The following is a 16,331-nucleotide window of genomic DNA, read 5'->3' as shown; positions in this document are numbered from 1 at the left end:
ATAAATTTAATTAAAATTCCAATTTTGTTACAACAAATTTACAAATTGTGCACTCCAATTTAATCGTTTAAATTAATAAGTTTTTATTATATTAAATGTTTATAAATATTACCTGTCGACGTCGACAACTGCAGAACACACGTCTAGTAGCATTGGATTTTTCACGGAATTGCAGATGATCCAAGCTCGCTCCTGAACGTCATGTGGACACACATGTACATCGCATTCCGTGTTTTCCATCGCCCAGCTATCCCCAAACTGAACTGTACTTCTCGCTTGTGTACCTTCAGGTGTCTGGCGATCATTCGTGATATCACCGTCGAAGTATCCGCATAAGCCGTCCACGCGACCTACTAGTTTAGCGGTGACGCCGATCTTCACATTGGTGCTCGAGTCCCAGATCACCCAGAAACCATAGCGATGCGAGACAAAGATGATCTTGTCGCCTGTGCGTGAAAGCTTAAAACCGGGTAATCGATTTCCAAGTCGCGTTATCTGCTCGGCCGTGAAAGTATACTCGTCAATGTCTGCGTGTAAATCTGGATAAAGCACGATTGTGCGTTCATTCAGCATCACCGCCAAAACCCGTGTGCAGGACCGCTGTCCACGCGAGTCGATGCACTGTTTCTCCAACGTGATATACCATTCGTTATCATACATGTCTCGGGCTAAAATATGATTACAGATATCGTACTTATATTCCATGTTATCGAACGTGTTGAATGTTCGACCTGTAACGTTGCAAATTACCTCCTGTGGTGACAATGGTCGGCAAGCGTATTTGGGACATTTGCGTATCTTGTACATGCTCATCTTCTCATACACTACTTCGTACTGCGGTGGACAAAACACCTCTGGACACTTATCAGGCTTTTCCTCATTAGGATAGACAGGAGGTTTAGTGGGCACACAAATAAACTCAGGGCATTGAATGTTTTCTATTGCTAATTGATCCTTCATTGGATGATCATGAATCGGATGACGATATGGATGCTTTTTGTACGTCTTCGTTTTTGTAAAACTTTTGTGATCTTTGGATTTTACATTCGTCTTAACATTATGATGTGGTTTATCGTGTAGCCGAGATGTCTGCTTGAAAACTACTCTGTAACCGGGTGGACAAATCGGTTTCTCGCATGGCAATGGAGGGGGACTGATAGTTGTGACTTCTTGTTTGATTGTTGTTGAAAATTCGATCACGATAGGTGTCGTAGAAATGATTTTTGCACAATCTATCTCATCATCCGGACAATCCTGAACACCGTTGCACCATGCAGTCTCATTTACACACACGTCGCTCGTGGGACAGTGCCTGGTACCTGCTGGGCAAGGTTTGCAGAGACAGGCGCATAATTCACCGACAACAGATCGCAGGCCCGGTTCCAAGCAAGGCTCGCACTTCTTCGGCAAGCAAGCGGCTGTTCCGCTGAAGGAGCACACGCACTGCTGGCAATCGTCCGTCTCGTACATGCTACCTACCTGTAATAAACATCTATTATTATAACTGCTGCATCCTATCTTTAGGAAGTTTTAAGACTTTAATAAGCGCATTATTGTTACTACTATTATTATTACCGCATAAGGTACGTGTCCAACCACGCAAGGACATTCTCGCTTTGGTACGCACGACTCCCCATCCCACCAATGAGGATCCTCGCATTTGCAACCTTCGTCGTTCGACGTTTCATCAATTCCGTCGCACACGTTGCATTCTTGATTAAATGTCATTGATTTGGTTGTTGATGTTGTTGATGATATAGGATACATTAGATAACAGCCTAGGATTTCGACTTTTAACGCAATATGATCGTGCCACTTGATGGGTTGTATCTTTAAAAACTTTGCGTGTAATGGTCTCTCGAAGAAATTCGTTCGCTGGTTTTCCGCGTCAAAATTGCCGAGAAACACCTTCTCATCGCCGTTCTCATCGATGACTGGATTCCAATAACGTCCGTCGTTGCTATAAAATATTTTGTAAGCAGTCGTCCAAGCGCCGTCGCCGCCTTTGGTTATGATTCCAGTCAGATTTCGAGCTTCTAGGAAGTTGAACTGAACGTATTGATGAGGATTGTCCAAAGCGGCACGCCACGCACTTTCCGTGGACAACCGAAGATATTGAATCAGCTGCGGCGAGCTTGAGACTGAAATTTGTTGTATGGACATCAACCCGTTATCCAATCCCATTGAATCCTCACACACCGGTATCATGATTTTTTCGGAAGTTGTTGTTTTCGTTGTCGTTGACGTTACGTGATCTTGACAACCCAGCACTTCCATCTTAATTCCAATTCCATTGTGCCATGTCAGAGGATTGATACGAATGATCTTCGCTTCAATTGGTTGATAGAATATTTGCTTCACAGATTGGATTTTATCAATGGGTCCTCTGAACACGCGTGGCTGTTTCTCATGATCGAGTACATATGAGAAGGTTTGGCCGTCTTCCGAAAAGAGTACCTTATAACTAGTTACGAATTTATCTTCAGAAACGCCTCCTTGCAGAATCACTCCGTAAATTGGTTCAGGTTTATTAAACTCGATATTAACCCATTGATTCGTATTCACCATCTCAGGTTCCCAAAATTTCTTGGGTAGCAACATTGTTCCTTCTGTATACATTAACAAATCCTCGGATCGTAAAACAGAATGCCTATTGCTGCTAGAACGGACGATCACTTCTTCCCGTAGATTTTGTATTAGCGGTACGTAATTGGCATCGCTGCATTCTCCAAGCGGAGTGACCGTGCTATATAGAAGGATCGTTTGCTCACTGACGGATGACCCGATGACTGGTAATGTTTCCCAAGTACTTCTCAAAGTCGTACTGAGCGATGGTTGTGCGGTTGTTTCCGGTCCTCTGCCAGTTCCTGTCACTTCATGACCCGAGATATTATAGCATAAAGTTGTATCGCAGGTGTAATAATTATTGATACATTGGCAGGTCTCGCAGTCAGATTCTTTTTTTATGGCACCGGGCGCAACCGAACCTCCATCATGGGATTTACAAGAACAGTGATTCGCCTCCACGCAGGTGATACCGTCTCTCCAAAACTTGTGCGAAGGACATGTTGGTCGGTCGATCGAGACGCATCCAGAAACGCAATCAATACCTTCGTTGCAAAGACCCTGTGTCATTAGAATGTGATGATAGTACTGACACGCCCTAGCGCACTGGATTGCGCATTCACTCCACGTCTCGTCTTCCTTGCACACCTTCATAGTTGATACTATCTTTTCCACTGTGGTCGACAGTGTATTATTGTAATGACTGATACTATTGCTGCTCCATTCGGTTCTGCCACTGGCTTGCGTAGTTCCTCTGGATTCAACCGAACATTCTGGTCGCGTGCGTAGAATTTCTGTTCCCCAATCACACACGTGAGTCTCCGAATTGTAAAGAGTACCGGGACTACACGATCTTTCTATCAATTCGTGTCCCATCAATGTAGGAACGCACTGATAATATAACTGACAATTCGTCGGATGTGGCGAATTGGGATGCGCGACGTCACATTTTTCCCCGATCCCCGTACTAATCTCCGTTGTTGTCTTTTCGACACCGTGTGTAGTTAGTTCAGAGCAACGGCACAATACGCTAATTTCGAAATCCACGCAAGGAAGATTCGGATGCGATTGGCAATACAAACCACGCTCCAAACTGCACTCCACGTCCAGACCAGTCTCCTTTGGACTTAAATGTTCTTTAACAGATCTGCATTTTATGTCAACTATGTGCTCCCTATTGCAAACTGCAAGTTCATTTGCATTAGCAAGATCCATGGACTTGGGCAAGGGCTCCACATCTAAGAACTTCTTCTCTTTAACCGTTGAATCTTTGTTGATCCACGTGGTCCAGCCATCTATACATTTCTGAGGCTCCGCCAAGGGTACAGCAGTAGTACCAGCGGTAGTCATGCTGGTGCAGGCTTCTCCTTTGCAGATCACCTTGCCACGACTGCAAAAGCAACTGTGGCAGTCGTCGCCACTGACTCTGTCACCCTCATAATATGTCATCCCATCAAGCTCGATACAGAAAGGTTTTGGACATGTCGATTTGAGTATACATTCCGTATAACTGGCGTTTCGATACACTTGGCCTTCGGGACAAGACTGAAACTGGCAGCCTTCCACGCATGTATCCTCCGCACATAGATGCGAGCCATCTCTCACGATCATAGAATTATCGCACGTTTCACGCGGACAAGTCGAAACACAAGGTGAATATGTACTACATTTTTCGTCGCACTGCAACGGGCAGAGTTCTTGCGTTCGCCATTTTACCGGGACACCTCGTACATTGCATTCGTGCGCGTATGCCGCCAACGCCGTGCACAGGCATTCACAATCGCCGCCGGCATCGCAGCTACATGTGTCGAAAATGCAGTTGCGCAGATATGGCTCGACCTCCACTTCTGAATGACATGGTGAGAACAATGGTGACTTCAGCACGTTGCACTGTCGTAGTGACCATAGCTTACGTTCAGGATGTTGTTCGCAGACATTCTGCACATCTTTCGGTTCAGGACAGAATGTATCTTTTTTCCACGAGTCTCCAAACAGATTGACGGAAGCCTCAGATATCCCTCCAGATGGTGTCTTAAAATCGTCCTCGGCATTATTGTTGTAATCGCCACATAGACCCATCGTACGACCCTTCCATTCCGGATTTAATCTTACGTAAACTCTGGTACCTAATCAAGAATAATCAATAATTCTTTTCAAGAATTCAACTAAAATATATTTGAATAATCTGTACATAATTCTTACCTTTATCCCATTGCAACACCAATCCTAAATCTGGCACATCAACAAATACGAAAAGATCAACGGATCTTATCGATAATCTCTTAAAAGATCCCTTAGGTAACTCCTTTCCTTTTGTCAAAATTAACTCTTCCTGTTGTTCACCACTGCCAATCGTAAGCTTGATCGATTTCGAGCATGCAACTCCATTTGTACCACAGGGTACGTTTTGAATCGAAATATCAAAACAATCTTCTTTATTCAAAGTACTCTTCACCAAGACGTAGTCGCATACACCTTGGAAATCATATGTTTTACCATCAAATGTTTTATAATGAGAATCACCCCATACAGAACAGACTCCTACAAGAAAATTAGCAATATTTCAGCGTAATAATATGAAGTAATAAAAATATAATAAATCAAATTCTTTTTGAGATATTTGCCAACAAAAATCACAAAAGAAATACATACAAAGAAATAATAAAAATAGTTAATAGCAAATTAATAAAGAAGAAAAAAATCACCTGCGCAAATTCTGTCCGTGCATTTCCATTTGGTGCCTTCGCACGTGCAAGTATTACACTCAGCTTGTATAACTGAGCCTTGTTTGTAACTCTTTCCGCCGTGATGACAGGGACAATCCTCTTCTTTGATGCAGGCACCATTTGGTATATCTAAAACATATCCGGATTTGCAGATACAACCAGATGTGCACACTGACGGTGTCTGTTCGCTCTGTATGTGCATGTTGCTGCAAGTTCTCTGTTCTACCGGCTCGCAATCTGTCACCTCCAGATGTTTGCTAGCCTGGCAAACGGAGAGTAATTCTGTGACCGGTGGATACTCCCGAATTTCATCTGGCGTTGCTAACCGGCACTCCCATATACCGCCTGTAGAATCAGCGAAAAATATAATTTTGGATTACGAAACATTATCAAGAGCAGAGTAGCGCTTTAAGTGCCGACCTATGCAAGAGCAAAGCTCTTGACCCTTGTTGCCTGGACGGACTTCTCGATGATTAGGCTTGTATTCGCGACCTGCATGCACGCAGGGACACTGAGCGATTGGGACGCACTCGCCATTCACGTCTAATGTTTGGTCTTCTGGACAGTTGCAACCTTCCACACATTCCTGCTTACAATCCCGATAAAAGGAAATGTCCGTGCACGATCTGCATCAATTTATTGAAGGTAATACAAACATCTCGACAAATAAATGCAGTGAATGCATTATAGTGCTACCTTGTGCAACTATTTCCACAGATTTGATAAGTCTGTCCGCTGCTGCAATGAATTTTACACTCGTCAATTTCGGTGCGCCACGAAAGCTTCGTGCCTAGAGCCGCGCAATCTTTTGCATACGCTGCTAACATAGGGCAGAGACACGATTTTATATCAGCATCACACGCGCACATATCGTACATACAGTCTCGGTAAAATTCCGTCGGATCGACATGCCAATGGCAATCTAAAATAACAGGAAAATAATGAGATTATTTAAAACTCTTTAGATATTATAAAAATGTTATAAGTACCTGAGAAAATATCACTATGTATTTTGGAGCAATGTTCTTCCGCAGTCGCTCGCCTTTCAGGATTTAACTCGCAGGGATGTTTTGGTTCATTCTCAGGCTCATCAATGCAATATTCATTTGTCTTCCATTTATTGGCAAAAGCGATCGCCGCGGGTTCAATATCACCGTCAGGAGTTATAAAATCATCCTTTTGATTTTCGCTAAACGTTCCGCAAAGTCCTTTCGTTTGATCTGAATAATCACGGTTCAATCAGAAGATTATTCTTTGAAGATATGATAATCAGAAGAATTAGAAAATAAGAAAGCACGCATAAAGTCTGCGCATAAAGTCAATTTTGATAATCAAAAGTATATTTAATAAAATATTTAATAACGTCTCTTTTGATGAAAAATGCAGACTAAATTAGTTTACTCGTGCTCAAATAGAGTAGATAGTTTAGATAAAATAGATCCATTAATATCGCCACCCATTAATACTGAAAAACGATTAGACTTTGAAGATTCTGACAGTAACGACGATTTAAACAAATTAGAAATCAAAATAAAAACAGGAAAACGAAATAATTCTAAATCATCAATTCAGAATACTTTATATATTATTGTGCATCTATTTAATGACATAGCACCTTCAGTATCTATTAAAGAATTATCATCAGATTATAATAAGATTGTATCATCTAGAAAAACAAATCGAATCAACATAACAAATCAAATTCAACATAAGGACACACCAAACAGGAAAAGTGTAGATACTTCGTTTTCATCATCAGCTAACAAATATGACAAAATGGCTACTACTACTGAAACAATTTCAAAAGACATAGTAGATCTATATTTAGAAAAGTACTTAGAAAAAATATAACTTACTATCTTACTAATTGCTTTTAAATACTTTCAGACATTCTTTCCACGTATGAAAGTACTTAAAAGCAATAGAACTACTAAAATAGTAAGCTATGTTTTTTCTTCTTCCTCTTAGTTAGACTTCTAAGCCTATATTACATCTCTCTCATATGCTTGTGTTGCGCACGCTGATTATTCAATTACCATAAGCATACGGGACTTACAGTTTTAATGTTGATTCCAAACAGATTTTTTTGAGAGGTGTTTCTGTGGGCAAAATACTCTCGGAGATTACCGACTTTTTTCGAGAGAAGACACGAGCATAAATATTTTGGTTCCTATTGAATCGAACTCGGGACCTCTGGCATGATATATCAGTGCGCTGTCTCCTATGCCACGTTCGCGTTCTTCTTCTTATTATAATAATAAAAATAAAACCAAAAAGTTTACCGTAAAATTCAGCAGGAGCGTTAATGTAAACACGTGATACACCATCCCACCACACTTCCAAAGCATTTGGCAGATGAATCACCATGAATATGCTGCTCGCAATTCGTACTCGGGCACCATCAAAAAGCGTTGGAAACTTCGTTATTTCATCAGCATTTATCGTAATCTGACGATTCTGCTTTAATTTTATAGAGGTATTCTTGAAAGTAATTGTAACAGCCTTGACGCACGATGGGGAGTCTGCAGAAGCAAATCCCATACTCTAAAATAAATAATAATTAATTAGGAAAGATTAAGTGGGAAAATATATGTAGTAATATATTAGGTGTGGGAAAAAGTTCGTGGCGTTTTTCCCGTTAGATATAACGGGAAAAACGCCACGAACTTTTTCTCATATCTAATTAATATAATTAATATAATTAATATAATTAATAAGAGCATAATACATTAAATTTCCTCAGGGATTTCTCTGACCTGAGATATCGCTCCGGAACATTGAACATTTTCACTTTCGATCGTGTAATTTTGTCCTTTCATTAAGTAGTATTTACACTTTCCCATAAAATCGTAGTGTTTACCATCAAACGTGGTATAATGCGGGTCGCCCAAGACGGCGCATCTAGCACCACATCGTATTTGCGTGCACACCCACTTACCGGAAGTGCACGTGCAAGTGTTGCAGCCCTTTGGCACGCTTGTGCCTGGCTGGAATAATTTGCCCCTCAACCTGCACGGGCACTCCTCCGGAGTGACACATTTCCCTTGATTCTCCAAGGTACCTGTCGGACAGAAACAGCCCTCCTCGCACTCAGAACTCTCGCTCGTTGCTTCGATACTGGAAGAACAAGACGCTTCTACCTTTGGACCACATGACATATACACTCGTCCACCGTCGCAGTTAATCGCTACAATAATTTATTTAAAATAATTTATATAAATAATTTATTTAAAAAATTAAGTAAGACAATTATCTATAAATATATGTTTTATATGAGTAAATAGGTTTACAAAATATTTCAAAATAGGTTTATAAATATATCTTTTTATTAACTCACGACAAGTATCATCGTTTCTCCACGCTGTTGATTGCGCAATTCCTTTGTGAGCGCACTGACGGATATAAACGTCCATCGTGTTGCAAGCGCATTTTCTTCTATCTTCATGTTTGCACGCGCAATAATCCCACAAACATGCATCGGTCAGTTCAGGAAGATTAATCGTGTCAGCGCAAACTTTAAATTTATTGTTGGAGAGCAACTGAACGCAGAACTGAAGCGCATCATGGACAAACTCGTCTTTCGATTCACACGCGTGTTGAATACTTGGATAATCATCACATGTTTCTACAAAATGAAATACATCATGATAGATATTTTATGTAAAATTATAGTTCAGCAATTATAAAATACGAGTTGAAAATATAATTGTGTTACCTTCGAAACTTTCGAGGCGCCAAGAACTTGCCAACGCCGATATAGTTCGAGCGTAACTTCCACTCTTCATTAAGAATTCATCGTTCGGATCATCGTTCATAGTACCGCATAGACCAGCCGTTTTGTTCCACATACTCTCAGAAGCTTCAATCTGCAATAGCAAGGCGCCGTCCCACTTCAGCTTTACGCCCAGCGAGTCGAGAGAGACAAGGATGAAATGCGCGGACTTGTCCACACGCAATCCAGGCAAATATATCGGTATCGGCAACGATCGTTTGTTGTTGGAAAATATCGGCACACCTGTGTCGTCGCTGGTGAGTACGTACTTCTTGTCGTGCACAAATAATTTCACGATCTTAGAGCAATGATCCGATCCGGTTCTGCAGCCCGGATCATTCGATGCTACGATTGTACAAACGCCGTCTTGAGTATCCCGAAGAAGCGTGTGCGAGCAGTCGCTGTCAAAGCTGTAGATTCTGTCATCGAAGGTTTTGTAATGCGCGCCTCCCCAGGTGAAACATATTTTTGGTTTCGGTCGATTTATTTCAAAGACCGTTATGCGATCATCATTAAATCGAATCTGTAATGTTTCATGCAGTATAAATTAATCATATCATTTTTTCACTTTGTTTGTATGTTTAATAAACATAGACTCTTTTCACAGTTATCATTTTAATGTTTATTACCACAAATATAAGTGACTTGGGACAGCAGGTACTTTTGTTATATTCAATCATAGACTCCATACATGAGTCGCTAAAAACAATTTAAAATTTAAACTTTCTTTAAAGATAAATACCACGATTAAATTTAACAAATACATTCTGTCCCAAGTTACTTACACTATCCCAAGTCACCTATATTTGCGGTACGATTTTTTTATATTAAATCATGTTTTCGTAAATGGAATGTATTATTTACTGGATGTGAAGACGCATTGCTGTCATAAACCCTGTACTTTTCATAAATCTCTTCAGAGTGTTTCGTTTTAGTGTTAATATTTTCCATCGACCAGGAGTGATTCGATTCCCGTACGTAAGTGTTGTGGAATGTGCCATGTGAGATGATCTTGATGTTATTGTCAACCTTGCATTGTGGTACAGGCTGCGGTTCGAAGATTCCTTTATCATAAGTGCAAATGTAAACCGAAGAAGCCGGAAACTCAAATTGTATTCCTGATGGGCAGTACAGCGTACAAGAATATGTATCGCCAGAATCTCTGCAGTGATATCCACCATTGAAATGTAGTTTCTCGGCATCACAAACATCGGCAGCTGCCATCCATATATATTGATTAGATACATAATTTGCAAAAAAATAAATTATAAACATATGATACGGAGAGAGAAAAAGATTTATTTAATAAAATTTATTTCCAAGTATCCATATATCTTCTATATATAGATAGATATATATAGATAAAATAGAACTATAAATAAAGATATCTCATCATTTACAGTATTGACACTGAGGTCCTCGATAATCCTGTGGACATTGGCATACATTCATCGGCAGACAATTGCCACCGTTTTGACAAGGTGGATCACACACAGCTGTAGAGACATAATCATGTTAATACTGTGTGTATTTAATTTATATAACGTACAGAGATTTAATGATCATGCAGACGTACGTTCGCAATCCGGAATTGAAATCCAATCGCTTCTAGTTGGCATCCAACTCCCGTTCTTACAGATTAGATTAGCGACGGATGAACCATCGGGAAAAGTAAAACGTTCCATACAAGATATAGTGCATGTTCTTAAAGAATTTTAAAAAATTGAAAATTTTTTCTCGTAGAACTTGTAAAAATATAATCTACAAATGTTATACTCACTTCGCATTACATCTTTTATAAGAATTGAGAACAGGTGGAGAATAATTTAGACACGGTCTATCTTCGAATTGGCACTGCGGACCAGTAAAGTGTTTGGGACAGTCGCAATGATGAGGCGCAACGCATATTCCATTATTTTGACATTCCGGCATGCAGATAGCTATGAAAGATATGTAATTTAAATCGCATCGAAGATCTTATCGTCTCTTGATCTTTTTTATCGAGTAGAAATTGAATTTAGATTCACTTTTTCTACGTACGTTCACAATGTGGTACAGAGTTCCACTCGGTTCCTCTAACGCGCCATTCTTTATCGACGCAGGTAATCGTTAGTTGAAACGCGCCGTTCGGAAATTTATAGTCAGGTGCACAACTTGCAGTACAACCACTATTCAAAGAATTATTACATCTAGCATATTTGTTTAGCATTTTATTATAGCGCATTTCCGTTTATAAAATTAAATACCTTATAATTTTACTAATATAAAGATTTTAATTGCAAATTAAATATTTAATACCGCAGAAATATGTAAATTAACTTATCAATTTAGACGTACATTATGATATTAATAATATCATAATATTGATATTAATATTATATACATAATGTTGATATTGATATCTTTATTTGAATTTTTCTTCTAAATACCTGTCCAGAGAACATTTTATTTTGCCGTTCACAGGCGCGCTCGGTCTACGGGTACAACCCCCTGCAAATACGCGTCTTCCTCCTTTGCTTTTAACATTATAGGAACCTCCGATCGCTAAATCTGATGCATCTTTTAACATATCTTCCTCCCTAATATATACGAAAAAAATTTATAAACAAAAATAGGATTTTTTAATAATTTGCATAATTTATTCCTTAAGGAAAATAAAATGCAGTTATTTTAGTAATATTATAAAGAAAAATTTTAGTTTCTACAATAGAAATATATATATAATGTACTAACTCATTTACTTCTTGCGCGTTCATATCCTCTGAATATCCATTTCCTTGTTTTATATTGTTTGCAACAATAATCAGCACGAATAAATGTCTAAGTATCCGCAACGGCACCATGGTACCTGCACAATGTAACTTTATGCCAGAAAAAATTTTACATTTGTATCTTGGACAAAACGCGTGACACTAAGTAACACTTGTAAAATGCGCAAATTAGAGTATAGCCCTTTTATATATCTACTTCTAGAAGGAAACGGATAAGTGATAAGCTCAAATTATATTTGATAAACGAGAGATGAAAAATATGGGTCAGTCGGTCGCGAATCAGACGAAATATTTATATGTAAAAATAATCACGTATCATGTCCATAATGGATGTACAATACAAAGAAACGCGTATTATAAAAAATATAAAACAAATATATTTATACAAATTTTAATTATCTTCAAAATTTCTTTCTTCCATAGATGTTTTCTTTAGCTTTTCAAATCTACGTGTTGTATGTAAATTTAAGGCTGTATTCAAAATAGCAATAAATATAACATGAATTAAAGTTAAAAGAAAATACATATTTATTTTCAAATAATATACCGTAATTATATCAATTATTTTATATCAATTATTAATCATTTAAGAGTTGCGATAGGCAACTCTGAGAAAATGTTTTAGAAATGATTAACTTATCGCTTTCGTTTTAACGTTAATGAGCTTCTAATTAGCTCGATAAAACGTACTGAGCATAACAAGGGAAATAGTTTTATCAACCATTTCCGATTAATAAATTACCCAGAACATAAGCCAATTAATTGTATATTACAGTGGACAATGTTAAATGCACTTTCAGCTTGACTTTTTTATTGACATTCTTTTTTTTTGCTCGCGTAGTAAATTGAAAATGGAGTATATCAATGTAATTTTATTAACGTGCTTATTTGCTACAGTTATATCATGTAATTTTAATCATGTAATCATATATACAAACAGGGAATATCACAAATATTCATACTTTCTTGAACTTTTGTGTACACATTTTTTTGATAACTATCATACAAACTAGCATTCTAATAAATAACTCATTCAGTTTTTTCTACTGTTGACGACATTTTTAGTCCTACAATTGTGCGCTGATAAATTTTCCTCTTTGTAATTCATTAGCAAACAATTTAGCGGGACCGGTGTCCGATAATTTTGAGCAATTTTTAACTGCCCTGGTTCAGAATATCTCGAATGCCATATTTCGAAATAAGCATCGCTGGATATATCACTTAAATGCGTGATGTTAAATTCTTCTTGCAGTGCAACTTTCCAAACCTGAAATATAAACTATGATATAAAATTACAATTATTATCATGACATTCTTTATTGCATCATAAAAGAGATTTAAATTTATTTATATTATATGGTTATATTATAACGCATTAACATCCAACAAAAATTTCTTTAAAAAATTTTTAAGAAATAACTTGATAAACAACGTTAATTGTATTAAAACTCACATCTTCTTCACGTACTCGAACTTCAGCAGAAACATTACCAAATCGGCTTTCACTGTTTAATACATGCAATTGATACAACAAATAATTTAGCATGTGCATTTTATTGGATTCATTAACGCTGAAAGTTACAGATATCGGCGAGCAGCATTCTCCTTTTATCGGATATACAGCACGTGTAAAATAACTGTCTGGTTTCGCAACACCCCATAAAAGATGTTGTAAAGAATAACCATGGAAAGTACCTCTTAAGTACTGATCTCTGGTATCAGACGGATGTATGCCTAAGGATGACAGATGCTTTCCTATAAAAAGATAAAAAATCAATATCATATCAAATATAAATAATCAATCAAAACTTATCATATAATAAATTTTGATGTTATGGCATCATGTTGTTTACCAAGATAATAATCTTCCTTCTTCCAATACTTTCCTCCCTTAATACATTTGTCCGTACTATTGAACATTTGTACTACTTTATTCAATGCTCCTCTGCTAAGAACATATCCAGATTGAGCAACATTATAAGCCTGACCCCACAGAATCACTGAATGACCCAAATAATAGTCGTTTGTGTAATTCAGAGAAGCAACCATATAGCGCAAATTTTCTGGTATAATTATAGTATTATCTTTCACAAATATAATCCACTGTAGTTTATCTACTTGATGGTTCCAAATATAATTCATAGCTTCGCACAACAGTTGCCAAGAAGACACAATTTTTATATTTACATCAATAATAGGCAATTCCGCATTTTTCAAGCGATGTCCAAAGAAATATACATTATTGCAGCGTTTGCCCCAAGTAGCCTTGATTGATTTTCCAAGCTTGAGCGTTTCCACAAAAATCACACATGTAATAGATACTTGTTTTTTTAACCAGTTCCATTCTATAAGTTTTTTCTTTTATCATCTCTTTTTTGTCGACCATACAAGTACTCATCCAAATCAATTTGATATAATTTCAACTTTTGTGTTGCTAACCAAGTGTGATATGTAATACTGTTAACATCTGTTGTCTCATTCATCTCTTTCCAAAACTGCAAAATAATTTCTTCATGACGAAGTTTTTTATTCAGGTAGTATTCAGGTTGCCACAATGATAGATCTTGATTAACAATAGAATCAATCACAAATATACTTCTTAATGAAACAAATAATAACGGAAGAATAAAGCCAATTCCGAAACCAATCAGAAATATCGATTTCTGTTTTAAAAATCGTAAACGCATTTTGTGTTATCACAATGAAAAAATGATAAAATCGTCCAGTTCTATCGAAATTAATGGCAGATAACATGAAGAATCTATACTATACTCATGCCTTCAGTCATTATATTTGACCTTCATTGCACTCACTTATCTCATTAAGATATTGCACGTATCTTTTATAGACATTGTATGTATCATTTTAAATTTCTTTGAGTCTTATTTTTTCTCCATATCGTTTGTAAAGTTTGTTAACTTATTCCGACAAGACTGCAAGCATACAACATAATTAATTTATATATCAAATATCTAACTTAATGATTATTTCAATTATTACCAATATAGTGAACATTACCTGTGCATGCAATTCATTCACATATTTATTATTCACATATTTATGTGTCGATAGTATAAGAGCAGAATGAAATCATTATAGAATCATCGATAATATTACATTATAGATTGATATTCTATATGTCAAAGCAAGTTTATACTTAAAAACTCATAGATAATTTTTTATATTTGCAATCGCGGTCAGTTTATATTTGATATTCAGTTATCTAAACAAGCAGGAAAAATATTAATAAGTAAAAATCGAGTGTGTAACATATGGCGACTTAGAAAAATAATATGACACATAGCCGTTGAATCAACAGGTGACATAAACAAGACATCTGTTGGCTTAACATCCTAACCTGAACTTAATACAACCTAACCTAATCTGACATAAATCAGCTGATGATCTGTGATTTCAAATTCACAAAATATAAGACAAATCCATGAATGAACTTTCATATAGAGAAGCAATTTTTTTTGTAATATATATAATAACAAAAATAATATATTGTAACAGTGGGAAAATTTATAAAAACATTTTTATAGATAGAACTCCACAAAATCTTGATTGCTCAATATACGATTGCTATACTTATGACATTTTCTAAATTATAAAGTTGCTAAATATATTCAACATTTCTCATTTATTGTTAACTCAGAAATAGACATAGAGCATTGTACACATACAAGTACATTGCATAATTCTACAAGAAATCACAATAAATGCTTTATTTCTAAATCTTTCCGCATATACTAGTAATTTAAGTACCAAGAGTAATATAAGTCTTTAATGTGAAATATTTTAAAATTTTATTATAAATTGAATAAATTTGGTAAACTTTCGTCCTTTTTTATATGAAATAATTTAGGACAGTGCAAGTATATAACAGGAAATGTGTGTGTGTGTGTGTGTGTGTGTGTGTGTGTGTGTGTATATATATGTATAGTTTAATACATATACATACATTGTATGTATATATATATATATATTTTTACAATTATATAAATATATATTAGGTGTACAACTTTGCTTCCTCCGTTTTCCTATAGATGGCTTTAGCGATAAGTAGTGGTCGAAATAAATAGATCATAGACGTCATACAATAAACTTGGGCATCTGTCAACATAACCCCATAGAAACATTAGTCGATTTGTGTCTGCATCATAAAATTATTCTCGATTGAAAATGTCAGTTTACGACCCAAATTCTCGTCATTTGCGGGAGATTTTAATTTTTTGCTTCAATATGAAGAAATCTGCGGCTGAGACTCGAATGCTCTCAAATACTTATGGTGAGGCCGCTATTAGTGAAAGAACGTGTCGTGAGTGGTTTCAACGCTTCAAGAACGGTGATTTTGACGTCCAAGGTCATGCTCTGTATTTGGTGGGACCAGCTTGGGCCGAGCATTGAAAAACAAACGGCCGCGATACAACGAGAGACACGATAAAGTGATTTTGCAGCATGACAATGCTCGACCCCATGTTGCGAAAGTGGTCA

At 36.9% G+C, this 16,331-nt stretch overlaps 2 protein-coding genes across 2 annotated transcripts in view; both read right to left on the bottom strand.

The window, feature by feature from the left end:
- Nucleotides 1-11,906, bottom strand: part of LOC105618813 (hemocytin) — a 17,589-nt gene extending 5,683 nt beyond the window's left edge. Inside the window, exons 1-18 of the mRNA XM_012200343.1 lie at nucleotides 11,797-11,906; nucleotides 11,493-11,642; nucleotides 11,104-11,231; nucleotides 10,844-11,003; nucleotides 10,640-10,767; nucleotides 10,464-10,559; nucleotides 9,928-10,280; nucleotides 9,007-9,586; nucleotides 8,629-8,916; nucleotides 8,048-8,478; nucleotides 7,574-7,835; nucleotides 6,281-6,511; nucleotides 5,988-6,213; nucleotides 5,712-5,917; nucleotides 5,271-5,636; nucleotides 4,768-5,106; nucleotides 1,576-4,691; nucleotides 113-1,479 (exon numbers count right to left, since the gene is read on the bottom strand). Coding sequence (XP_012055733.1) covers nucleotides 113-1,479; nucleotides 1,576-4,691; nucleotides 4,768-5,106; nucleotides 5,271-5,636; nucleotides 5,712-5,917; nucleotides 5,988-6,213; nucleotides 6,281-6,511; nucleotides 7,574-7,835; nucleotides 8,048-8,478; nucleotides 8,629-8,916; nucleotides 9,007-9,586; nucleotides 9,928-10,280; nucleotides 10,464-10,559; nucleotides 10,640-10,767; nucleotides 10,844-11,003; nucleotides 11,104-11,231; nucleotides 11,493-11,642; nucleotides 11,797-11,906 — 8,537 coding nt within the window. The remainder of the gene's footprint in view (nucleotides 1-112; nucleotides 1,480-1,575; nucleotides 4,692-4,767; nucleotides 5,107-5,270; nucleotides 5,637-5,711; nucleotides 5,918-5,987; nucleotides 6,214-6,280; nucleotides 6,512-7,573; nucleotides 7,836-8,047; nucleotides 8,479-8,628; nucleotides 8,917-9,006; nucleotides 9,587-9,927; nucleotides 10,281-10,463; nucleotides 10,560-10,639; nucleotides 10,768-10,843; nucleotides 11,004-11,103; nucleotides 11,232-11,492; nucleotides 11,643-11,796) is intronic.
- A 961-nt stretch (nucleotides 11,907-12,867) lies between these two features.
- LOC105618812 (glycoprotein-N-acetylgalactosamine 3-beta-galactosyltransferase 1-like) lies at nucleotides 12,868-14,521 on the bottom strand. The gene is given in 4 exon segments (XM_012200342.1): nucleotides 12,868-13,101; nucleotides 13,288-13,589; nucleotides 13,688-14,182; nucleotides 14,185-14,521. Coding segments are annotated over 4 exon segments (1,368 nt in total).
- Between the last annotated feature and the right edge of the window lie 1,810 nt (nucleotides 14,522-16,331).

The sequence above is a fragment of the Atta cephalotes genome (genome assembly GCF_000143395.1).
Source record: "Atta cephalotes unplaced genomic scaffold scaffold00018, whole genome shotgun sequence".
Classification (NCBI taxonomy): domain Eukaryota; kingdom Metazoa; phylum Arthropoda; class Insecta; order Hymenoptera; family Formicidae; genus Atta; species Atta cephalotes.
Note: the sequence above shows the minus strand (reverse complement) of the source record. Positions and strands in the feature narration are given on the sequence as shown.